The sequence below is a fragment of the Diceros bicornis genome, chromosome 11, assembly GCF_020826845.1.
Source record: "Diceros bicornis minor isolate mBicDic1 chromosome 11, mDicBic1.mat.cur, whole genome shotgun sequence".
Taxonomy (NCBI): domain Eukaryota; kingdom Metazoa; phylum Chordata; class Mammalia; order Perissodactyla; family Rhinocerotidae; genus Diceros; species Diceros bicornis.
In genome coordinates, this window is record NC_080750.1 from 69,490,792 (window position 1) to 69,518,274 (window position 27,483).

General features: G+C 36.7%; 1 protein-coding gene across 1 annotated transcript; it reads right to left on the reverse strand.

Annotated features, from left to right (window-relative positions):
- Window positions 1-8,918: 8,918 nt before the first annotated feature.
- On the reverse strand, window positions 8,919-23,980 carry ADAMDEC1 (ADAM like decysin 1). The gene is made up of 13 exons (XM_058550508.1): window positions 23,932-23,980; window positions 21,928-22,046; window positions 20,530-20,606; window positions 19,696-19,774; window positions 18,362-18,438; window positions 17,008-17,194; window positions 16,718-16,780; window positions 15,926-15,997; window positions 15,465-15,634; window positions 15,020-15,101; window positions 14,176-14,306; window positions 13,178-13,355; window positions 8,919-9,023 (listed from the first exon to the last, which is right to left on the reverse strand). The coding sequence occupies exons 1-13, from the start codon at window positions 23,978-23,980 to the stop codon at window positions 8,919-8,921; spliced, it is 1,389 nt and encodes a 462-aa protein (XP_058406491.1).
- Window positions 23,981-27,483: the final 3,503 nt, after the last annotated feature.

The following is a 27,483-nucleotide window of genomic DNA, read 5'->3' on the forward strand; positions in this document are numbered from 1 at the left end:
TCCTCAAAAAATCAAGGATAGAACTACCATATGATCCAGCTGTTCCACTGCTGGGTATTTATCCAAAGAACATGAAAACACCAATGCGTAAAGATACATGCACCCCTGTGTTCACTGCAGTGTTATTCACAATAGCCAAGAATTGGAAGCAACCTAAGTGCCCATCGAGGGACGAATGGATAAAGAAGATGTGGTATATATACACAATGGAATACTACTCAGCCATAAGAAACGATGAAATCCAGCCATTTGTGACAACATGGATGGACATTGAGGGTATTATGCAAAGTGAAATAAGTCAGAGGGAGAAAGTCAAATACCGTATGATTTCCCTCATTAAGTAGTAGATAATAACAACAATAAACAAACACATAGGGACAGAGATTGGATTGGTGGTTACCAGAGGGGAAGGGGGAGGGAGGAGGGCGAAAGGGATAAGTGGGCACATGTGTGTGGTGATGGGTTGTAATTAGTATTTGGGTGGTGAACATGATGTAATCTATGCAGAAATAGAAGTATAATGATGTACACCTGAAATTTATACAATGTTGTAAACCAATGTTACTGCAATAAACAAAAAATTTTTAAAAAAAAGGAAATGAAAAGGCAAGTTTCAGCCTGGGAGAAAAAAAATATAAGTATAAATATTCAGTTAAGTCATATATATATATAAAATGAGATGGTAGTTTTCCCTTTGAGTAGAGGGGAAAGAAAATTTGATGAACCCTAAGAAAGGAGAGGCCACGTTTGGACTAATTTTAATTCTCAGAAGAATAGAGGATGTATCCATGAGATTCAGTGGCTACTCTTGGCCCTAACCTTCCTGAAAGCCCATTAGCTGGAGCATCCAGCCGGCCGGGCTCAGTGGATTCTTTCTGGCTGAGTGACTACGCTGCCCCTGAGCCTGCTAGTCTGGGGACCAGGCCTCAGTGTTTGGAGGCTCTGTCAGATGTCACTCTGGAGCAGGGGATCTCCCAAAACGATCTGCAGCCCTGACCTCTGAGTCCTCTAATCTAATTTTTTTTTCTTTTTTTTCATACCTCTGGAAAATAAACCAGAATCTCCTCAGTATCTGACCTTTGCTCTTGTGTTCCTGAACAGAGACAACAAGCTGTGGTCAGTACCCCCGACGCAGGCTCTGGCGACAGCCGTGTGGAATCTGAGACAGCTGTGGGTCACTATCCGGTGATTCAGGGCCCCTGGGCCTGGGGCGAGTGTGTGCGCACGTGAGGCACATCAGAGGGCCCAGCAGAGACTGTCCCCAGAGCACGCGTGCCCCTCCGTCCTCTGGCCTCCTGCAGACACTCTCCTTAGGTACCAAACTGGTCAAATCTGAAATGAATAAGGAAGAGGGTCCTTGCAAACTCTAAGTCCCAAACTTAGTTTCAAATCAAAGGTAGAACCAAGACATTTGGGCGAAGATGAAGTCAACTAGTTGCTCATTCAACAGCTGACAGGAGAGCAGCCGGTTGTATTGAACTGAATGGATGAGGCTCGCCAGGGATGGCGCTTTCAGCGCCCGGAGATCAACTTGCTAAAATGACTTGAAGGAAACGCAGACTGGGTTGGTAGTAGCGGCCGCAGACAGGACTTAGTTCAGTAATCTCTCTGCGGAACTGGGTTTCTTCTCTCCGCCCCGTCACATACCGCTTAACCCACACGCCCCGAGGCCTCCAGTAAAGGCGTTCTCTGAGGGTTGTAGTAGCAGCGCTGAGATTTATAAGGTCAACAGAGGTTGGCACACCATGGCCACACGAGGGCGCCGAAAGCCCTAGAAATTGTCCGCAAAGGCCCAAGTCAGCTTTGGGTCCGCAAATCATGTGCTTGTCTGAGCCCCTCTCTACGCTTCCAGATTTCAGACTAACGCCCACCTGCCCCCATCCGGGAGCCTCTACTCTGATCAACAACAGCTCGCTGGTCACAGCCCCTCTGAGGCAGGAGTAGACTGAGATGCCAAGACCGGCAAAGGCAGAGGTCCTTGCGGCAGGAGGCGCTGGGCTCGCCAGACCTCGGACAGCCCCCCCACCGCTGTGGGCGCCGAGGCGCCGGACTCAGCACAGCGGCCTTGTTCCCGTTCCGTCACCGGCTGCTGGGCTGTCAGGCAAAAGCACTCCCGGGAGGGTCTCCTGCAGGGAAGTCAGAGTCTTTCCCGTCAGCTTACGGGGAGGGGCCTTGCAGATGGTTCATAAGCGGGAGTTTTAGGGATGAACAGGGATCAGCAATTGAGAAAGAAAGGTTAATAGGTAATAAAATGGACTCCCTAGGTGGAAATAAAGAGGAGGAGGAAGGCAGCTGGGCCAGGTACCTAAAGACTACCCGTCCCTTGGGCTGGAGTCTGTCCCAAGGCAGAGAGCTGCACTTGAGCAAGAGGACTGTGTTTACTCTTGCGTTTATGCTGCTGTTTATTTCTTGCTGTTATTAAGTATACAGCAAAGTTAGTTTTTGGGAAAAGCACTTTAGTTAGCTCTGCTAAGGGAAACCCAAGAAAGAAGCTGTTATTTTTCATTATTAACATGTTTGTAACAGGGGAGGAAAAACTGTATGAGGAATTGGCCTGGTGGCTCAGCAGGACAGTGAGTGGCCAGTCCCAGAGGACAGAGGACTCAGGAGGATAGTCAGGGGCGCTCCTCAGAACAGGTGGAAAGTTACAGAGTTTTCCTATAGGATAGATTCAATTACTTAAAAGTAATCTCTATAAAGCTAATCTAACTGCCTAGTTCTAATTTGGTTCTACAGCACAGACCTCTCAAACCTTGATTCTCCCTCTCAGCTTCTTCCCATCTGTCCATGGAAACCTCATTACCTGCCTCTTACCCTGGTTTCTCACTGCTTTCTTACATCCCACGGACCTTATTATACCTGAGAAAACAGCACTTCTTTTACCCCCAAGATGGACAAGGGGACTCTCTTCCTCATACAGGTTTATCTTTTCTTGATTATTGTCATTTGTCTATGAAGATACCAAAATCCAGGTTAATGTGATTTCAGAAATGAAAGGTCTGTGAGTTTTGGGCTGTCGCTAGGTGGCGGTGGTTTTGGGGATGGGCAAAGCTGAAAAGCTCGAGCTTCCTAATATTTTGATATTTTGTATTTGATGGTCAAAATGAAGAATGATTTCATAGTCACCTGGAACAGAGTGGTATCCGCCTAGAAAGGACCTTTTCTGATCCATCTATTGAGGAGAATAGATTTCTTTTAGTTCTCTCCCTTCCCTTTTCCTCCTCTCTTACCTCCCCTCTTCTGGTGATTGTTTTCTGACCCTCTGTTTCTCTGCTTCCATTTGTTTGTTGACTAAGTGCATGATCACAACGAAGAGAGAAAAAGGCAGTGTAAGGACTGATTCCAATGTTTCAAGTCTTCCTGAAACACATATTTGAAAAGGAGACTCTTTGGGGGAAATGGTAGTAAAATCCAGTCTCAGATGTTGCATTTGAGATGAAAGCCAGGCTACTAGAAACATTAAGTCACTAAGTTTAACTGGGCTCAACTGAGTCAAGTGGATAGTGGATGCCTTCTAACCTGGAAGGGCTGCAGAGAGAATAACAGGCTGAGAATTCACTTTTCAGAGTAAAAGTAGGGAAGGGAGAGGAGACGTGATTACAGCCTCGTGGGGTCTAAGGGAGAGGAGTGTCAAAGAGAGGAGATTACCAGTGTCCTCAGCTGCCGAAAGGAAGACAAAGATCAGAGAAAGCCAGGAGCTTCCGGTAGTGAGGAAGCTGCCGGTGGTTTTGGAAAGAGGACCTTCAGTGGTGCAGTGGGGCCAGAAATGTGATTTCAAGGAGCTGGGGAAGGACAGGGTGGTTGGGAAATGAGGCAACGATGGCAGAAGTTACTTGAGATGGAGAAGATGTTCAAGGGAGGTTCGGGATAGGGAGCAGATTTCTTTTAGGTCAAGGAGACCTTGACATGATGTACATAAATGCTCATTGCAGGAGGGAAGCAAAATGACAATACCAGTGATTTGTGTTTTTTATACAAACATACCAGTATTCATATAAATATTTTATTTAAAAATTATTAAGAATTCATAAAATATAGATCAGTGAAACTAAACATTTAATATATTTCAAACATACCCACAAGTGTTTACGTTGCAGAATGTTCTTTTGGCCGCTGCTGGTTCTCTGCTTCCTCCAACTTCAGGGAACTCTCCAGGTTGCCACCTCTGGTGTGGCTGGTCAAGGAAGGCTTCAAGTCCTTCCCGCTATCAGCTCCTCTCCATGTAATTTTCAGGACCACCCTCTCGGGGCAGTAACCATGTTTCTTAATTTTGTTTCTATAGATTGCTTCAGAGTTTGAAGGACTTATATATACTCTTTGGAGCAATTTATTTCTTTCTCAACCATAGCTTTTCCTCAGACATTGTGTGCAACTCTCTTTTCCCGTTCTCTCGGGACTTTGTCTTCCCCCCTGCTCTCCCCTCTCTCTCCTCCTTTCTTTCCTTCTGTGCCTAGTTGGTGCCAAGCTATGTGCGGGTGTCAAGGTGTGTGCTAGGTGCTAAGGTGCTGGGCCTGTGGACTCCCTTCTGCTTTCTTATATTATCCTGAAAGTATTTCATGTTCATATAACTATTATCTTCAAAGAAATTTAAAGATCTCAGGGAGAAAAAACTAAGCTTTACATATCTTCTATATTCATTGCTTAGTAATGTACTGGGTATATAGCAGATGCTCAATTAGCTTTGAATATATAATAAATTTATTTGTAAGTAGGGTCGAAACTCTATTTGAATACATGTCTTTCAATCACTAAAGAAGGATAAATTTGTTTATCCTTGTATGAATCAATTTTCTTTTCCTAATTTATTATATTATCAATTTCATATGTAAATTACAAGAATAAATATTTTTCACTTTAAAAATAAACTCTTAGTGTCAGGCAACTTGGTCAAAGGTAGAGAAGGGAGAGGAGCAATCAATATCTTTAGAAGGCAGGTTACTGAGCACTATCCATAGTCGTATGTCCTTTGAGCTGATACGTGCTTTCCAAAACCATCCTTGGTTCTCTTAGGATTTATGACACATTGTAAATATCAATAAACAAAGTATCATCTGAATGCTTTAAGATGTGAGGTTCATCCATTTCAAGAGATAATCACATCAGAATGGAGGATAAAATGGTGGAGTCTAAATTATTTGTAAGCAACCTGGCTTGAGGACTCAGGGCCCTTGAGTCGAGTTCTATGACTGCCATAAGTTTTCTATAGAACCCTAGATAAGTCGCTTAACAACCTCTTGGCCACAGATTTTTTCTCTATGAAATAAAAATAATAATACTTGTCATGCATGTCTCTTGTTGATTTCATTAAGACTTAAATTAGGTAAAAGATGTAAAACTACTTTGAAAAACTTATAGCATTGAACAGATGTATGGTGGTGTTTTGCTTTTGCTTTGGTTGGAAACAGAATTATGTCTTTGAAAAGTAATTTCTAAATTTACAAACACATCACATTTAACTGTTAGACTGTATGCATGTTGCCAAACATCAAAAGCAAACTGTGCAGATGTTTGGTCTACCAACATGCCAACCAGCTGGGGGTTTCCCAAAGCAGCAGTTCAGTTGCTATCATAGCAATGTTTTCTTAATAAATAATTCTATGACCTCTGATAAATTCAACGGAAAAAGTTTCATTTAGATTGGTTATTTGGTGATATACCAATTACACATAGCCTTTAAAAATTGCCCGAATCTCTAAGCAACTTTTCTGAAGATAAAGATCGTTTTATGACGAATGAGGAATCATTTAGAAATTGAAAGTTATGTAATAGGACATTTTAGCTGAGTAAGGGCTTGGGACTTAGACAGTGAAGCTACTTGGAGTTAGATGTCACCCATTCCCACAAGATACACCAGCTTTTGGAGCTTGGATGCTATTAAATAAAATTGGAAAGGGACCTCTACTTCACCCCCCAGCCCACATATCCAAATACTGTCTCAAGTAACTGAGGCAGAATATTCTTTTAAGGTGGAAAAGTATCAGGATCCTGACTCCTTGCCTTTGAGGTTTGTAGATATAAATCCATGTTGGATAGACTGGAGTAGCTGGGATCAAGGCAAATTTCAGAAAAATACAACAGGGAACTTTTAGAAAAAAAGCACTGAGAGGAAGAGGAAGAGCCAGACCACGCACCTGGACTTACAGTAGGTGAGAAGAGAGTGGAGAAAGGAAGGTGATCATATTTCTAGGCTAATAGAACCCATCCTACCCCATGACCTGGCCGTTCTGATAGCATTGGTGTGCCTTGGAGGAAATGGCTGCATGTACATGCCTTAAAAACTTTATGTTTAAAGTGCTCTAATCAGTGATATGCTGGTAAATTTTTAACAATTTGCTCTCTGGAAAAAAATGTATGTATGCATGTAACTACATACTTTTATTATACATTTTACCGATACAAAGGATGTGTGGCATATAATTTTCAAATAATAATAAAATGTACAATATTCTTTATTATAAATTCCACATACCCATTGAATTCTCACAGGATACTGTCATTGATTTCTGTTGAACTCTTGTGTCTGTAGCCAAACTATGGTTGCAAGTGACGAATGAATGTATTTCTGATATAAATATCAGTTGATGTCTATATTTACATGAATGAGTGAAATTGAAACATCAAAGAAAATGTATATTAGAATTTCACTCATTTGTGAAAGATGTGAGTGACTTCTTTGTTGGATTAGACAATAGTTTTCAAATACTGAGAGTAGTCTCAATTTTTTGTGCTATTCATGTTGCAATTGCTATAAAGACTCACCTTTTAAGTTTATTCTGCATTCTAAACATTCTCTCCATCACTTTCTTAAGTATAGACAATAAACAAAACAATAAATGATTTGTAGCATTTGCCTATTTCTGAAATAAAATTCTCCCACCATGGTCCATTTCAAGCTACCAATGTGACCTCACCGAACCTGGAGTAAGAAGAGGTGTACAGTATGGCACGGTTATATAGGATTCCCATCACACAGTTATGGTAGACCTAAATGACCAGAAGAGCAGAGGTTAGTAGGAAGTGATATGTTTTGAGTATGTCCTTTGCTTTTGTGATGCTTAATTTTATGCGTCTACTTCACTGCACCACAGGGTGTCCAGATTAAATAGTATTTATGGTTGTGTCTGTGAGGGTGTTTCTGGATGAGATTAGCATTTGAATCAGTGGATGGTAAAGCAGATTGCCCTTCTCAGCGTGGATGGGGATCATCCAATCTGCTGAGGGCCTAAATAGGACAAAATGCAGAGGAAAGAGAAATTCACTTCTTTTTTCTTCCAGCCTGCCTGCTTGAGCTGGGATATCTCATCTCATCTTCTCCTGCCCTTGGACTGAATTATACCATCAGCTCTCCTGGGTCTCCAGTTTGCAGATAGCTGATTGTGGGACTTCTTAACCTTCATAATCATATGAGCTAATTCTTTATAATATATGTATATTGTATATAATGTGTATATATATATAATGTATATATATTATATATATACATTATATATATAAATATATAATATATATAATGTATAATATATATGTATTCTGTTTCTCTGGAAAACTCTGACTAGTATAGGTTTTACTATAATTTATTTAGTTATAAACTCATGCAGGTTGGTTTTTAGTAATGGCTGTGTTTTACAGCCTACTCATAGTATTCCTGAAAATTTAACAATTGACACACATGAGCCAGTACTAGCTGTCTCCAGAATACTATTGCCTATAATCCTTGCAGCTCGGGAGTTGTACTATAAGAAGCCTCTACCTCAGCATGAGTAAGGGGGAAATGTGCCTACAGAAACCTTTTTTCTTGGAGAAATTGGCTGGAAGTTTGTATCGGATCAGTGGACGATGGAGGTGTTGACAAGTCATGCCTCAGGCTGTAGCACGGCTATCAGCAACGTCTGAGGTGCAGCTTCAGCTGCAACACTGGTAGGGCCAAATGCACCAATGCTGGTGAGGCAATGAAGGGGAGACAGCCAACACCACCCGGCAGGACATTCTGGGAGCGATTTGCTCAGAAGTATGTCTAAGAGCCTGTTCTCCCAGCATAGGCATCCATGGGAATTTGAGTAATTTTTTTGAGTAATTGTTAAAAAGTATTTGGAGAAAGAAACCTCAAGAAGAACTCTGGTCTTCTTGTGTGACTGGCCTCAAGTCATTTCATTTGGCGCATAAAAAATGACCTTCTTTCTTCATCTCCATATGATGATGCCCGGCTGTCTGTGGCAATACTGACAAATGACCAGAGGGAAAGTGGTCTAATTATGTGAGGTTTTAATACCTAACACAAACCTGCAGTGAAGCTCAAAAATATTCATTTTTTAAAATGACCACACAGAAAAGCCTCAAAAAGTTGTGTTTTATTCAGTGACATTATGGTTCATTAAATCAATAGATGAATGAAGCATTCCTTGATGGCTCAGTTAAAATGTTAGCAATGCAGACTTCTCAAAATTAACAATATATGTGATAGTAAAAGAAGTGTAAGGGACTATACATGATAAAATAAAAATGGTTATATTTAATTAATCTTAACACCATGTAGAACAGTGTCACACTTCTAAGAGCAAGGCCCGGGAAGACTGAGGAGGAATAAACGGCACGTGAACCCCGCTCTCCTTTCTTCTGCCACAGGCCTCACTCCTCAAGTGGTCTTGTTTTCTCGTGGACTATCCCAGCAAAAGGAAAGTGGGGCTAAGATACAAATCACTGTACTTTTACAATTCCGGATCGACGCTGCATGAGTCAGCGGTGCATTTTGAGGTGTTCGGTCCAAAGAGCAGAGCTAAACAATAGCTTTACGATCCTTAAAAATACATTCAAGACCCGATCTTAGAAAACAGGCAACTTTTCTAAGCCCAGCTATTCACCTGTTTGCTGGGCTGGTAAAAATACAGCAAGTATAATGACAAGTGAAAAGCAAGAGATATCTAAGTACAAAGGTGAAAATACACAAGATTCCTGGCATGTTTAGATTTCTTGATTCTTGTCCTGGCAAGTAGCATCTCAATGAAGCAGAGTTTTTGATTCATTCTCTGATTAAAAGAAAAAATAAGTTTGGAAGCCATGATTATTATAAATTATAAAATATAATGTAATAATGAAAACGAACATTTATAGAATTAAAATAATACTAACAACCCTACCGAGAGACAATATCATTAGCTCCATTTTACCAGTGAGAAAACCAATTAAATAACTTGGCATAAAGTCCTACAGTTAGTTTGGGCAGAACTAAGAAAAGATTTGAAGTTTCCTGAATCCAAGTCCAATTTTCTTTAATGATACTAAATTGCCAACTTTGCCCAGTAATGGGGCCTGCGTATCTATTGTTCCAAGCCCATAAAGAGTTGAATGGATATTTTTCGAGATGCTATGCTTCTGGGCTCTTTGACAGAATAAAAAGATGGACACAATTCCAGAATTCCCTGCAGAGTGGGTCACACCAGTGATTCAGCAGGCCATGTTAAATGGTGCTTGGTAAAGGAATGAATGATGCTCCTTATCTTACGACATTGCTGGTCCTTTCCTGAGGAAGTGATAGTCGATGGTGTTTGAGTCAATGATTCCCTTTATAATCCCTCTGCAGGTTCAATTCCAGAAAAGATTCAGGAAGAGGGGTACAATAAATATAGTTTAGCCTTAGTCTTTCCCCAATTTATGACTTTTTGTTGTTGTTATTGCCATTTTTAAGATTCAGAGAGTATTTTTCTCTGAAACAAATACCATATTCAGATCAATTGGGTTCCATAGCCCAACTTATATAGGATTGTATAAAACCCAAAAATAATACATGAATTATGGCTTATTGAGACACTTTAAAAGGAATAAAATTGACAAATCTTATAGTGTGTTCTTAAATGTTATTGATTTTCTGTCTACCTCACAAATTACAACTATCAGCTCTTCATCAAGAATAAAATTTGCTCATCAATCAAGGCTTTTTTTTAAACAAACTTTTCTTTCTCTCATCTTAGTTTGTATTAAACTCATCACTACCTAATAGAATTTATACAATTTTAAGCACAGATTTCATCAGTCCTAGTCTCACAAGTGACAAAGTAGCCATTTTTTCCATTAGTATATTAGAACAGACACAACTTTGAGTTATTTATGTTCATAATAGTGGCTTTCTTTTCCCTTGTGAAATTTAGCCATTTTGAAAAAATAAAATAAATTGTGTTTTAGTGTATTATAGAACTCTGTGGCACACTTTTCTCAAATCTGAAATAAAAGTGAGAAAATATTTGGGAACAAAGAAAGAAGAAAAAGGTCTTACATGATACGGTTCAGAGTATCTTCTCCACAATCAGCTTCAGATTTTAACTTACAAGCCGTGGCCTCACAGCAAGGATTGGCACATTCCTTTAAAGCCCACACACAATAGGAAAGTGGAGTCAGCGCTTTTTTCCTACAGACTAGGTGCAGAGATTCTCGTACAAGATGACAATGAATTTTCACTTTTTAAACTAAATTACTCTGCTATACAAATTCCAGTGGAAGTGACCAAGGAAATTTGAGAGTAAAAAAAATGTTGAGAGTAATGAAAACTACTTCTTCAAAAGACAAAAAACAGAATTATCCAATAATTCACTCCAAATAAATTTGACTCAGATGGTATTACATGTAAATTAATTTAAAACTTTAAGGGAGAATATTTATATACTATTCAAACTGCTTGAAGATAGAGAAGAAAATTTTAAATCCTCAATTCCTCAATTTTACCAAGCCTGCATAATTCTGATAATGAGAACTGGTAATGAATACACACACACACACACACACACACACACACACACACACGCTATTCTCATTTATGAATATAAATGCAAAAACTTGAATAAAATATTAGTAAAACACCAGTTTATTAATATAAATAACTCTCCATTACAACCATGCAGAGGTTTTTTTCACCAAAAATGCAAAGGTGTCTCAGCTGTACAGAATAAGGTAATATAATTCATCATATTAAGAGATTGAGGGAAGAAAACAACTAATATTATTGTGATAGATGGCAAAAATTTAGTAGCCATTATTGAATTATTTAAGCTTATGTAAGTAAACTATGAACAGAATTATGCATCATCATGATAAAGAAAATCTATCTGATGAATAGCAAAAATATATCTAATAAAATAAAGTATAAGACAAGGATTATGTATAGCCTATATTTTTATGGAAATTCTGACAAATGCCATGAGACAAGGAAAACATATAAAAGTCTAATAATTGGAAAGTATAAATCACATTTTCATTATTTGTATGTGATAAAATTCTTGATCTGGAAAAAACAGAATCAGCTCTAAAAACGTTGGACAACTCACTAAGATAGCTGCTTAAGATAATAAAATAACATCAAAAAGAGTAATAAATTAGAACCTAAATTAAAAGAGAAAACATTACACATACTAATAGAAAAAGGAAACATTGCCAATGCTCCAGAATAAACTTTCAAAGTGTGCAAGAACCACATGAGCGACTTTATCTCTAACTTTCCTGGGAAACTTGCAAGGCAACTTGTCTTTTAAGACAATATTTAATATCACGAAAATTTCAGTGGCCTTCAGAGTGAAATACGCATTTAATGCATTACATCAGAATCTCAGTTGTATTTGTGGGCAAACTGACAAAAGAAAAATACCAAGAGTTACATGGAAGACTGAACACTGAAGAATTACTATGCAAATTCTGCCAAAAAAAAATACATTGTATAGCTACAATTATTATAATAGCATGATGCTTTCGTGATAATATCTAGACAGATAGGTAGAATGATTATTTTTAAAATCTAGGAAAAGACCTAAGTATGTACACAAAAATAATAAAATAGCATATCAGATCATGGAAAACTAGATTATTAACTAAAGGATACTATATGAAGTATATATACTACTTTATGGATAAGAACACAGTTATTTGAGAATCCAGTTGTTCATGAGCCTGAACTCTCTAGTTTTATTCAAACTACATAAGTAGAAAATCAACAAGATATGGAAACAATATAGGAGCTGGCTGATAAAGAATATTATATCTTACATATCATATAGACAGTAATTCTCTCTCTCTATTTTGTCAATTTGCACTGAATACGTGCCATTTAGGATTATGAAAAGCTTCAATTGTCTTCCACCCGAGAAACCATATGGGAATGCAAGCAAGTAAGAATGAGATAAACTTAAATCTAGCTTATTATAAAGTATCAAATCATTTGTAAAACTCCATGTCTCATTGTAATTAACAGAATATTTGCCATACTCTTTACAAATGATTAAGTTACAACATGCAATCTTCTAATATAATTCAACTGCTTAAAATTTCTGAATCAGTAAACTGAAGCATAGAGAAATTGTATGCCTTCCCCCATTGTCATAGAGCCTCTTAAAGTAATGGATAAATCTTGGGTTGCAACAGCTTCACCAGTTACTGGCTTTGTATCCTTGGAACTAGTTATCAACCTTTCCAAGTCTCACTTCTTCTCTAAATTGAGATAATAACAAAACCTATTTTTTAGGTTTGTTGTGAGTAGTAAAAGAGAGGGTGTATATAAAAGCATTTTGTAGATTGTCTGACACATAGAAAATCTCTTCAAACATTAACTCATTTTTTTAGTCTTAAAAGTAAAAGAAGATTGCTAAGAAAACAGAAGCCTCTCTTTTAGAAACCTAATATGGGATTGCTAGTGAACATTTCAGATTTTTATAAAGATTACAGAATTATAGTAATTATCTTAGATGTTCTATGTTAATAACCCATTTTCTACAGGTCTATGTGATTTTTCTTTTTTCTCCTTTTCGGTTTTATTTTCTGCCTGGTTTACACACTGGCCTGATGAGAGGAGGCCAGCTCTTCTAGATTTGTAATTGTTACTGCTTAACAAATGATCAGCTGCAACTTTATGTGATTTAGGAATTTCTGACTAACATATCTAGGAAAGTTCATAGTTAATGATGTGCTTCTTGACACTGAACTTCATACAATCATGTCACAAGCATATCCTGGCTTTTGAAATGCCTTTCAAAAGATGACTAAAATCAGTACTAAAAACACAAGTGCAAGTCTACTTTTTACTATGATGTCAAGCTTGTCTTTAGAAAGAATTTCTGAAATAACATTTTTTAAAAAGAAAACAGTGTAATCTTATGCTGCAATAACTCTCTAATAAATTTTTTAATTATGGATATTTTCATACCTTAGGAGACCCACAATCACAGTCTTCTCCTACTTCCAGAAGTTGGTTCCCACACACTGGTTTTGTTATTATATTCGTAGGAATTGGTGCTTGCAGCAGGCACTTTGGTTTTTGAGATAACATGTATTTTTTAAAATGTGCACGGCAGGAGGTACTGAAATCCTTTGGGAATTTTGAGCTGTAACCAGAAGGAAAACCAGAAATACCGTGATACACAGTGATAAATGAACATGAGAATCTGACTTGTCTAACTATATTTATTACCTGGGTCAAAGGAAATTTCAAATTTAGTATCTGTTTAGGACGCACCGTGTTATATGTGGAGGGCAATAGAGCGTGCATTCTATGCCAGTTGGAAAATGTTTTTCCCAGATACCCAGTCATAGAGCTGGAAGAATTTAAATTCCCATATGGATTCACTACTGTCCCAAATGGCAGCAGTGATGAGTCTCACCATTTGTTACTGTTCACTCATCTCCCCGTTAAGGGCTGAGAGGTAAGCAATAATAATAATGAACTACTGAAAAGAAATAATAGCAAACTTAGAGGTTCTGTGGACATATTTCTCTCCCCATTCATGAGCACTTCAAGTTCAAGGTATGTTTTATTCATTTTTCTACCCCAAGTCCTTGTAAGGTGACTGGCATTAGAAGGTAATTAATAATGACACAAAAATGGATTGATTGATTGATTGGTGATGCGTATACCTAAGAATATTGTCATCATCTTAATTAGATACATATTTCTAGAAAATATATTATTTAAAGTTAAAATTATTTTAAGTTAAAGTAACATGCTCACCATACTTATAAACTCTATCTTGGCATATTTGGAAATCTTAAAAAATGAGCCTTGATAGCTGGTAAAAACCTAGGCTGGAGGGTGAATTAACAGGATACACAGATCTTGGTAAAAAATCCCCTTCCAGCTATATAGACTGCATCTGAATTCTTTAAGATTTAAGAAATTTTTTTTTCTCTAGAGTGACAAGGTCTCACCTTAGGTATTGATTCATCACACAACTCCCAGAGGGACACTTGGTGTCATATGGAACATCAGGCATACCAAGGACATGGCCCAGCTCGTGTGACATCACTCCTACAAGTGACACACTATTCTTTCTCTTACCCTAGCAAAAATAAAAATTTCTATTACTTCTTATTTTATTCAGTTATTTCTTAATTATTGCCAATGTTCAGTACTAAAAATAACAGTTTGAAGATGAAAAATAATGAGTCATGAAGCTCCTTTCCCTGTCACTGGTTATTGCAAAATGTTGAATAAATATTTGGAATGGTTGGCTCGTGTGAATCTAACCATTGAATCAGTTCTCAATAAATATTTGTTGAACTAATAATAAATTCTTGGTAAACGATGGTTAAATTAAGGTAATTAATTCTTCATGATAAGTACTGAAAGGTACCATAGTATGTACTCAAAAGCCTCCAAAAACTATTGCCACGAGGCCTCTGACATTAGTAGTGCTTGACTGTATGACACCAACATGTACTTTCTCTGACCTCTCTGGCCATCAATACTGGGAATGATTAATTTGAAGTTGGCTCAGGCCACAGAGGGCACGTGGATTTCCTTTCTGTCCCAGTCTTCCTGCACTTATTCCCTAACACCGTCTAAAGAGTGAAGTCTTCTAGGTAGGCCGATGTAAGGAGATACTCTGTTTCATAATATAAGAAATCTTCACTGTAATGATCTACTAGTAGGTTCATTTCTACTTTTATTTATTGATTCAGCACATGTTCTTTGTGCTAACTGTGTATAAAACATTATGCTGGTCTTCACAGGATATAGAACCACAAGGAGCCTTACTATAAGTTTACAAACCTCAATAACAGCAACCGAAGATGGGGAACATAAGGAATTCGAGGCTGCCATTCCTACACGTCCATTGTTGAAGCCAATTCCACTGTGTGAAAGTTACAGATACATTGTCACAATCTGAGTCTTTGGAACAATTAACTTTTGTCAATTATGTTTTACATCTCCCTTGCTGCCCTATACCCTTTTCATATTCTCTAGGCCCCAGAAAGTGTCTGCTATTCCATAGCATTACAGTGACCACAGATGGTTGTCCCACATCCAAGAGTCCATTTTACTGATCTGACATGGGTCTCTGATAATCTCACAGGTGAATTGCTAATGGTAGAACTTCAGGCTCTCTGACAACTGATCAAGGACATATAATTGAACAGAAATCCCTACCAAGAAACCTTTGGAATAACTATCCACTCTGCCTACATACCCCTGGCCCTGGCCAGTGTGTGCTCACCTGAGCAGCTGAGCATGGTCGTGGATCTTCTTTTTCCCCAGGTTAGAACGATGCCAATTCAGAAAGTTGGTAAAGGTGACGGCTGCTTTGGGTTCCACCTTTATTTTATCACCGTCAGACCAGATTTCCATACCTACCAAGGCCACTTGAACATCTATGGTTTTATAAATCTGTGGGAAGAGCATTTTTCTTCATGAAAATGTTGGAAATTTCTTTAGTGTTTTAGATCTTTTGCTGACCACAGTGATATAGAATTGTATCCCATTTTAAAAATGGAAACCCTAGACGTTGCCTTTGCTGCAGTATATGTAATTTTACCTTGATATTGATCCTTGTTCTGCTAAATTTCCCAAAACTGCTGTCCTTAAGCCATTGTGACTCTCCCAACTCCTTATTTGGTAAAACCATAGGGCAGCCCCAGGGTCCTATGTGGAAACATGTTTATAGGACAGAGATCTTACCACGTTGAGTAGGTTCATCACATCAAACACAAAGCTTCTTATCAAAGTTAGATTCCCCTTATACATATTATACTGTAAAACACAAAATGCAAAGCATAATTAAAATCACAAATTAAAGTGAGAAAGCTGACGGGGTACAGGATTTCACATTTTAAGAAAATTTATACATTTCAATGTAAATAAACATCTATTCATTCCATATCTACCATATATAAGACTCTGTGTCTCAACAAATTCTATTTCAGATGTAAGATATTTTGGTAAGAGAAAAATTAGACATTCACACAAAATTTCAATGTTTTTCATTTTTAGGTTAAATAAATCAAATTAATAATTTCAATGTTGTTAAAACGATTCAACATTATTAAAATCTGATTATAGCAAAATTTGCTAGTTAGAAGTACAGATTCTAGTATTTTTGTATATGTTTATAATTTGTAAAGTACATACAGTTTTGTATCTACTTGATATTTACATAATATAGTGACAATTTTTAAAAATATTTTAAAATATTTTAATAAACCATTTTTTCTTGTTTTTAATATTGTGGTTGATTTGCTGTAGCTATTTGACATTCAGTATATTGCCAGTATCTGAATATTTTGGCAGCATATGGATATTAAGGGAGTGAGTGAGAAAAACTATTGCTGGCAAGGCAGGCAGAACAGACAAGACACTCGGGTGGACAGGCTCCATATTTTCAGCTAGAACAGTTTATTGCTTGTGTTTGCCTGATAAGAAAACTTAAAAATTGACTTAACTGGCCAAGAAGCACACGTATTTCATACTCACAAAGGCATTATCCAGCACCAAAAAGAAATCAATGTATTTCTCAGCCTGAAGAAACTCTTCCTGCTTTACAAAGAGTAAAAAAAAACATTGTTAATAATTATCTTTATCCTAAAAGATTCAAAAGCTTACAAAGAGATTTATTTCTTTTCCCCAGTGGGAAATTAAATCGAAGGATAAGAAGTAAATAAATTACAGGCTTTACATGCACCAGCCATTGCTGAGCACACCAGTAGACCATGTACCATTGCTGAGACAATGGAAATAAATGGTGACGGGAAAGCCACACTCACCTCTGGGCTACTGAGTGACCTAGAGGTTCGAGCGAGGCCTCGTTTCCTGCCAACATTTCTCACGCCACAGGTCTGGTTAGCTGGCTCTGGCTCCTCTCGGGCGTACGTGAGGACAGCATGTTCTTCTTGGTCTGTGCCTTTCAGAGGCTTTATCATGTATCTTTGACCATGATGTGTGAAGTGTCCCCTGTGAGATGCAGAGACTCACATTTCAGATTCTCCGCCACACGGAGTCCTGTATATTGACCACACTGTGCGGCCCTCTCCCTCAGGCTCAAGCTCACACAGAGATTCCACTCATAGGCCTTTCAGCTAATCGTCACTAATTTAAGTTATAATCATTACTTGTCAATATTAAAATGAAGCCTATGGTATTTACTCAGAGTATTCTGAACAAGAATTACTAGGATGAAGCTATCACAAAGAATTTGGAATTTATATCATGAGCTCGATAAATATTTTTTCACAGTTTATTTATTCATGTAGCAGGTATTTCTTGGTATATCCTAGGAATATAATGGAGAATGGAGTAAAGGAGTGTTTAGATACCATGAACCCCAGAGGAGAGAGAGAATGATTAGCAGAGAAGCCAGAGGAATAGGTTGGAAATAATAGTACTTGAAAGAATCTCTCTTCTTAGCAAGAAAATTAGTTCAGAAATATAAAGTGAATACTTATGACGGAATATTACAAAGCCCAAAAACTGTTAAAAATTACACCCATGATGATGTTTTATGATATGGTAAAAGGCTTATGATGGCATATGGTATGAACCATGTTGGAAGAACAACTATATGTTTTTTAGTTCATATTTCAACCATGTAAAAGAAACATTTGTCTATATGCGTAAATGGCTGCAAACATAACAAAACGTTGGTAATAGTGATCACTCAGAGGTAAAATTTTGTGATGGTTATTCTCTTACTTGTGCTTTTTCTTATTTTCCAAATTTTCCCTAATTGGCAAGAATTGCCTTTGTAAACAGAAATACCACACACATACAAGCACACACACACTTAAAAATTATGTTCAACCATGACAATTGCAGGGTAGAATTGTTAAGAAAATAAAACAGAATGGTTTCAGGGATTGGGGTGGATAAACATGGAAATGCATCCAGATATCACCCAAGCCCAGAGTGTAGCCCCTTGCTTACACATTGCTAGGGCTGACTTCTGCTGGAGCAGCAGATTATGAAATGACACTTTATTTTTCACTTTAACCACATGTATTTAGCATTTTGATGATAGAGAAAATTTTACCAAGACAGTAAGAAGACATAATGTCCATGAAGACTCAGTTCTGTGTAACAAAATACTGCTTGGTGTTTAATATTTTTGCAAGTGGCTCTCACCTCAACCCATCACAAGTACTAATGCTGGCAACAGAATCCTTTTCATTTAGAATGTGTCCTTCATAGTAGCAGTGTTCCTAAAGTTGGAAAAAAGAAATATATTTTTTTAACTACAAGAATACATATATCACAGTTGTGGTGAAAGCTGTTATCTTGAATATGCAGGAAATTTCTTCAAGGTGTGGCTGTGGCCAGACCAGTTCCCAGAAACACAAACAATGAGAACTTCAGAGGTGTTATGAACTGCCCCACCACTGACCCTGGAAACTCTCCATGGTGGATGTCTGGACCGGCCTTTGTAACACTAATTTGCACTAAGTCCAGGGAGGTTGAACCTGAGTGGGCTCACGGTGAAAGTGGACGCTGCATCTGCGAAGTAGCTTGCCACCTCTGATCTACAGGACTCCCCAAGAGCTCTCAAGTATGAGGGTCAACTTCTGAACACCTCTCTTGCTCCGAGTTCCTAAGACACTGTGCATCACACGTCAATAAAATGAGGTGCAAATTTTTCTAGATTCTAGAGTTCTCAAGAGGCCGCACCACCACTCTTGAGTTCCTCATATTAACTGGTTCAACTCACCATTTTAATTGGTGTCTTAGTGGAATCCCTTTAACAGCATCAAAAGCCCAGAGAATTTATCTACAGCTAGAGATTCAGACATGGATGGTGTTCTATATAAGCAAAGTAGGGAGTCACTTGTGTAGAATGAGCTGAGAAATAATCTCTTGTTCAAAACAAACTGACTTGTCTCAGAGTCTGATATTCCAGTAGTGTTTTTCTTCTCTTTGGAACAAACCTTGTCATTAAAAACATTTTCTCATAGAAGACTTGGAAACTCACTTAGCTTAGTAATACCCCATGACTGAGCATTTTTGTATTGTTTTCCTGTTCTTCCCTTGGCCATGATTCTCTGTGTCTGACATCTAGGCCTTGACATTATCTACAGGATGGTGTTTTACCTAGATTTAAAAGTATATTAACTAAATAATTGATATTTCATTGCTGACCTCAGGATAAATGCATAGATCATCAGAAAACAGTAAATAGTATGTGATATTTCAAGTACCTATAAGAGAGAGTATTTCTAACCTATGGATAAAATCATCTAGGAGAAAGTGACTTTTGGTTGTTTCTAAAAATGCAAGATTGGAAGCCTCCTACTCCTCCAACCTTTTAAAAAAGCCGACTATGATGTTTTTTCACCTGGTGTCTCATTGTTCATAGATGAGCACCTAGCTTTCAAGTCCTCAATTTTTTTTAAGTTGTCCTTGCACCTATGAATCTTAAAAGTGGAAGATTCCAGAAAGAGTCCCAGAAAACATTCAGAACTTACCATGTTCTGAGGCCTTGTGGTGACTTCCTCTCCCCTGGGTGAGTAATATGTTTCCGTATAGTCTGGCCCCAAGAGATGCCTGTAGAGAGCAGAAAGTTGCATGATACACTCATGGTGTAATAAAAGCGAATATTTCTGACATGATCTTCACCACTAAAGGAATGATAATGTCTACAGTAAGAAAGAGCTGACATTCTGACTTGTTCATCCTTTTCCAACGTTGGAACTCTGCTGCTGAAGCAAATCAAAGCATTAGCTATACCTTTTAGATCTGAGGGAAGAAATGCCCTCAGCTACTTTTCAGCTGCAGATTCTCTACTCAAATGGGTTATTTTGGGATTCTTTGTAACAAGGACACAGCCTCCACAGGATCTCTGAAGGATGTTGGGTCACAAATATGCATAAAGGACCCTTGTATTCAGGGACAAGTTTACTTGAATGCTGTAGAACTTGGTGGAGCCCCATCCCGTGGGATCTGTCTCAAGGTTCTGTGCTCTGAATAAGCCTTGGATATGTGTTCTTATAAAAGTAATGGAAAGTCACATCAAAGGTTTGAGTTTATCTGGGGAGAAAATATTTTCAGTAAATTCCAAGAAGTGTCAAGGAAGAAAATCATTTACATGGGCATCTCTGTTTGTTTTATACTTTTCTTGTAATTTTCTAGGTGAGCATCAACCTTTTTAGATAATGTCAGCACAAATTAATAACACCTAAAACTCAATATACTTCATGTCTTCTATTTCAAATCACACTTAATAGAGTCTCAAGAAGATTTATTTTTTCACATTCTTTTAATATAATCCAGTGATGAGACTTTCAGGAAGTATGACTTACTTGGTTTTTTGTAGGTGAAGAATAACTTCTTCTCCGTTTAATACAATCTGATACCGAAGTTCAGGTTCATATCTTTCCTAAAAATATTTAATGATATAATGATGTTAATTTATATTTCTGAGTCTATCTAAAATAATTATAATTAGATATGTAGTATATATAGAAGAATAATTACTAATGCATATAGAATAAAACAGTTCCCTTATGCCTTTCAAATGTGTAAAGCAAAACATAAATTGTACATTAACAAGGATTTCCAAAAAGTACAATAACATGATAATAATACTTACAGATTAAACACTCTAATATGTGAGATAAGGATTTATCATTTGTTCTAATGTGCAATATACTGTCCTGTGTATCCTAATGGATCACTAATGGGATAACAATAAGGCATATATTTATATCACTTTAAAACCAAACTAAATATACTAAAGAAAACCAACCAAAAACCTACTAAGAATTAAATAAAGTAAAAGTACTATTCAGTCCTAAAAAAGATGAAATCTTGCCATTTGAGACAACACGGATGGAACTTGAAGGCATTATGCTAAAGGAAATAAGTCAGATGGAGAAAGACAAATACCGTATGATTTCACTCATATGTGGAAGACGAAAACAACAACAACAACAAACAAACACATCGATACAGAGAATAGATTGGTAGTTACCAGAGGGGAGGTAGGAGGGCAAAAGAGGAGAAGGGGCACATGTGTACAGGGATGGATGGAAGCTAGACTTTGGGTGGTGAACACAGTGTAGTCTACATAAAAATTGAAATATAACCATGTGCACCTGAAATTTTTATAATGTTATAAACCAATGTTACCTCAATAAAAAAAATTAAAGAAAAATAAAATAATAGGCATTCAATAAAGATTTTCATTTAATTTAAAAAATTATGAGGGAAATGTTCACAACAATGTAATAGTCAAAGAGTTAATATCCTTAATTAATTCGATTTTTAAAATCTTGTTAATTGATGAGATAATGTTGAATTCTCCATTGTAGACAAAATGACCAAGGAAAAGGCAAGCTAGTGGGGGCAGGGGGTGAGGGTAGGAGGAGACATGAATTTAGTGACCTTTGCAAGGAACATCTGCTTCTAGAAAGGGCTGCCTTCCCTGTGTTCCCCCCCAACCCCCCACAAACTTGGAGAAATATCCAAGCAGCTTTACTCTTTCTGATCAAGTGAAGCAGTTAACTCTCTTCCTGCTGCTTAATTGCAAAAGCATTCTGAGAAATCCTCTGCCCTCTCCTGGACAAAGGGGAGCTGTATAGATGGGCTTCAAGATTCAACCATTAGGTGTTGATTGTGACATCTCTTCTCTTAGTAAAAAGGCTCATTATTGTCTTTCCAGGTGATTGTAAAATCCCACAGCCATTGCCTTTGCTTACCTCTTTGCCGTGCTTCTCTGTCTGGTTGTTCTGTATCTCTCTCTTGTGTAAAATGTGTAGTTTTTTAGGACGAACTACTTCATAGCGCTCTAATTCAGGTGTTTGCTTTATGGCTATTGCTAGAGAAAGAGAGATAATATTGATATAAAATATTTAAAGGTTTTTGTTTTGATTTTTGTTTTGGTTGGTTGGTTTGTTGAAATGGCATGGAGGACTGAATGCCCGTAGAGAAGGTAAACACTAATAAGACAAGTTCCTCCTTCTAGTTCAGCTTTGATACGAAAAAAATTTTTTTTGCTCTCTCCTCTCATTCTGGAAAGACGTGACAATGATGAAACAATTCTTGGGATGATCTCTCCATATACGTAAACTCTGGGCCACCATGCCCAGAAAGGGAAGGTCTTGGATTAGAACAGAGATTACGGGAGCCAGGAATTCTGCCCGTAGTAATCCAGTTCCTTCTTCCTCTATAGTCCTCTTCAAAATTGTGAATTTTTCTTTCATTGTTCACAGAGATCTCTGTTTTTCCTTTTCATATCTTTTTCCCTCTGTAGTGCAACCCCTGAATAACCTCTCCAAAAATCAGATTTTTCATATACAGATAATACTTCATTCTTAGGAAAGACTGTACTAACAGTGATTTTATTTCTCAGTGTAACAATAAACCATTATCTTCTTTCTCTCATTAGCATTTGCCCTCAAGACTTTAAATTTCACAGGAAATAAAGTTTTTGTTACCCTTTGCTAGAGCAATTTTAAAATATCAGAGAACAAGTAGGCAAATTGTCTATAGACTAAATATCCTTCTTGGTGCACTTGGAATTACAGTACATAGACAATTTTCTATTTTGCTTGCATATACTAGGAAAAGAACTGATATTGGAGCCAAAAGATGTGGTCTTAAGTACCAGCTAAATGATTTTGTAAAAGTCACTTTGCCTTTATATCAGTTTACTTATTTACAATAGAGGTTGGTGTAAAAATTGAACAACATAAAATACATAAAATTATTTAGCACCAGTCTAGGAAGATGGCAGGCACACCTTATCTATTTTTTCTTTTAATTGTTCAATCATCCATATAAGGTCAGTCTTATTTTTTAAATACTCCCATTTTCACAGTTAAATGTCTGTGCTTAGAGACAGTTTCCCACTCAGTGCAACAGTCAGGACTGTTTGAATGAATGAATTTGAATTTGAATGAATTTCAGGATGACTTTAGGGACACAAAGCGATTCTACGCTTGTCTGATGTGGAGAACCTGGAGGGAAATAGTAAAGCAAAATTTCTTTCCTAGTCAGTCCCCAAAGTTCTGCTGTGATGCTGTCCTAAGAAGGATTCATTACACTGGAAAATGGGAAATTTATAAATGTATTACTAAGAGTTCTTTATCAAAAGAGAGCATGAATCCTATTAGTGGAAAGAGCTGTGAGATTGAAATTAGAGTGAATTCTAATAAGTTCTAGTCCCACCTCTAGCATTAACGGTTCAGTTGGTCAATTAATTTTTAATTTTGCTTAATTATGCAATTATGTCTAATTTAACTCTAATTTTACTTAAGAATCTTTCTTGTCATTGGCACTAACACAGCCTTTGAACAAATTGTATCTTTAGATAAATGATTGTCTCCTTACGGGGTAGAAAATATGGATGTTATTCAAGATAACGTTGGAGATGGTTAGGAAATTCTTGATTTCTGGTCTGGAAGTTAATTCTCTGGTGTCATTTGGGGCTGGTGTTTTAGAAAATAAAATGATAGAACTAGTAGGATTATTGAATCGGAGAGAAAATTTCAGGGACGTCCTAAAGAAATTATTATGTCAATCACAACATCTTGACTCTGAGCATGAAATTTATATAAATTGAGTAAATATATCAAAATGCAAACAGATCTTGAAACAAAATGATCTTTGGGTCATGTAAGCTTGACATTTTCTCAAGGGTACTTTTAAAATGTGTTAAATAATTTGACTTTTGTATAAAATGTCAATATATTAGTGCTTACCTTGAGTTTGAATGATGAGCCAGAGGATAGAAAGCAGGACCAAAGACATGTTGGCTACTGCCGGTAGCTGAGAAGCCCCACACAGCACGCTCTCCCCAGCTGTCCAGTTTTATCTTCTTCAACTTCTCTTTACAAATTGAAAAAGAAAATAAAAACCTCAAACCTTCCTTGTGAGATTAGGGAATGTTTCCTAATGATGCTGGGAAATTTCCAAGAGATTGCAGTGTCGAGATCATGAGAATGTTCCTCATTTATGAGAGGTGTTTATGTCTGTGGTTACAGCTTGTTAAGGAATCACATCTGGACAGCTGCTTGGCCTGGTGCTCCTACAGTGGTGGGAAAGTACCAACTGAGACTGAGATGCCCATGTACATATTCACGTACTCACCAACCATTCGTATTGCTGTTCAGCATCCTTATGGAAATTAATCTACAAATTTAGGAAATATACATATTTTGAGAAACTGGCCCAGAGAATACAAAATCTATAAAACAAGTACCAGGCAAAGTCTTTCAAGCTAACATATTGTAATCTCCCTGACCTTCAGTCTCCTTATCTGTGAAAATGGCATGATGATGACAATACATACCTCAAGTTTCTTATAAAATTCGTATAATGTAACATCCACACCGATATAAAACTGTAAAGAAGTGTGCAAATGTAAATTCTCTTGTCAGTGTTGGCCTCAACCAAATTATACTGCATATAGAGTATGTTTGAAGTGCACTATGAGTTCTACTGCAGGAAAATAACAACATTTTTCTGGTTACAAGAATAATACATTTTCATGGTCATAAACATCAAAAGAGTATATTGAGGGGAAAAAAGTTGATTACCCAATGGCCTAACATCAAGAAATGAATTCTGTTAACATTTTGACTATTTATTTTCATCTCTTTTCTGTGCACTAATAAAAGGAAAGAAAAGAAATAGAAGAAAATTAAATTTTATAAACTTTAGTTCTTATTGTACAAAGGGTTTTTGGAACCTGTTATTTTTTGCATACCACTATAACATAAGCGTTTTCATGCTATTGAATATTAAAACATTACTTTAATGACTTTAGAATATGTCCTTGCATGTATATGTTATGTATGTCTCTGTATGTGTATATTTCTTTGAATGAATTTCTGATTACTTCTTTTGAATAAATTACTAGAAATGACATTACTTAGGTAAAAAAGGTAAATCAATTCGAGATTCTTGGTACGCACTGACCTGGTACTTCTCAGACAGCTAGCACCCAATTACATTTTCACTGATAAAGTTTTCCAAGTCTAAAAACCTATGCTCTTTAACTGCTGAACTTATTTTTTACTGATACATTTGGGTGTTTGCAAGCATCTGACTGTAAGTTTTATAGTTGCCTCTCTATGTCTATGTTTTTTTTTTTTGTTCTATGACATTCTTTTGAGTCATTTAAGTTTTCTCTAATTTTATATTTCTTTTTCTGGTCCAGCAGATCAACATTCTACATATATCCTATAGTGGTTACCATTAAAATTTAACAAAATATAATCTTAATTAACGTCTCTAATAATACAAGACTCTGAATGATTTAACACTTATCAGCATCTCACCCCTTGGCCACCCTACATGGTGTCGTCAAGTATTTTAGCTCTACCATGATGTTCACCCCCAAGTGTGTCATTATCATTAGTTTTGTGTTTTATACAGGTGATGCTATTTGAAATTACTCACATGTGTACCAGCTTCTTTGCTCATAGGTCCTTTTAGCATCAGTCCTTTGAAAAAATTTCCTTCGTTAAACATGTTCTTTGATAAATCTTGCATTCAAGTTTTCTTGGAGTAAGCACTTTTGTGTTTTTTGTTTTTTCTTCTTTAATGGTTTATCTATTTCACCCTATTTTTTAATGGTAATTTAGCTGGGAATACAGTTTTAGGATGACAATTAATGTCTCTCAGCATTTGGAATCTATTTTATGATCTTATGGCAACTATTGTTGCTGTTGAAAAATCTGCTTTCAGTCTACTAAATGGAAATTAATTTTGTTTATTAATTACACAATCAGTATTGCAAGATAAGCCAAATATTTATTGAGCTCATGTTAAATTTGAGTTTATACTAAATTAACACTACATTTCTGGGCATTCCAAGATGATCCTCATTCTATCTTTACTATTGAGATATTCCTGCAATAAAGTCCATTAATGGAGATAAATCTAGAAACAGATACAGTTTATACAAATGGTAAACATTATGATTGATGTCTGTGAACTGTATTCAGGTAGATTTTAGAAGCACATCATTTGGTGGCTGGAGAAAGTCAGATAATATTAGCTAGAAAAGAAATAGGGGCATGAGTATTTTGTGAGAGGAAACTATATAAGCAAAGCCACGCAGAGAATCATAATTATGTTTGCAGAACTACAATATGCTCTTCATGATCCAAATATAACATAAAAAGTAATAAGTATATGACATAAAGCTTGTGGGATATGCAGGGGTCAAGTTTTGGAAAGACTATATACCTTGAAGATAACAGATGTTCAAAAAAAATGTTCATTGGACATACACACCACGAAAGAAGTTTGTAAACTGAACTATCCTGCCTGGGATACTAATGCTGTTTACAAGATAGCTGAATATTAGCCTATAAATTAAAATTGTGGAAACAACAGTGAAGACATTATTTACTTGGTGCATCTGGAGGGATTGAGGAATGACATACATATGGATGCTTATGAACACAATATCCAAGAATTGACTAAACATAGCACTTAATTTATGATCATAAAACTAAGAAATCATGACCAACATACTGACCACAGAGAATTTTGTTCCCATAAAATTTACAACTTAACGTTCTGGAATGCTTCATAATAAAGTACATTTGCTGATTGGGGGCAGATGTTTAAATATTGTCTAACTAGAAATGAAAGTAGAATAGCAACATGGGCAAAAATTACAATAATCCCTGAAAACGTAAAGATTTTCATATGCATATCTTATTTGGTCATCATAATAGATTACACAGTCAGTTCAAAGATTATGATTCCCATTTTATAGATGACTCAAAGAGGCTAAGAGACTTACTTCAAATCATCCAGAGGGTCTATAAACTGTCTCTTAAGTCAGTGAGGTAGGAAAAGAGGTGCTTGATATGAGAACTAAACTATATCAAGTATTTTATTGTGAGAGAGCTCCATGATAGCTTCAATTGCCACAAGAAAGGATAGAAATTAGTGGATTGGGTGAAAGGTTTGAGATGAGAAAAGAGGGTTTAGTATAATTATTGAGAACAATGGAAGGAGAACAGACTAAGGAGAAGTAAAAAGATTATTTAGTTAGTATTGATGAAATAACTAAGATTATAAGTCACAGAAAGAATTAGATGTACAAGAGTTTCATATTAGAGAATGGGTTAGGTACCTAAATTTTCTGAAATGATAGTAAGGCTTGTTACCATTAGAGTTAAAGTTGTCTGGTGGTAAGGTTCAAGAACTATAATACTAGTATACTTCTGGATCTTTAAATCCTAAAAATTCTAAAATTATAACAGAATGTATCAATATAGAGAAGTAACATG

What these genes read in the sequence shown, in the direction of transcription:
- ADAMDEC1 (XM_058550508.1), bottom strand. Translation starts at nt 23,980, where the DNA reads ATGTCTTTGGTCCTGCTTTCTATCCTCTGGCTCATCATTCAAACTCAA. An exon ending in CCACAAGGCCTCAGAACATG is followed by an intron (nt 18,439 to 19,695) that starts GTAAGTTCTGAA and finishes TTCCAACTTTAG; the next exon opens with GAACACTGCTACTATGAAGG. An exon ending in GGTCACTCAGTAGCCCAGAG is followed by an intron (nt 16,781 to 17,007) that starts GTGAGTGTGGCT and finishes CTCTTTGTAAAG; the next exon opens with CAGGAAGAGTTTCTTCAGGC.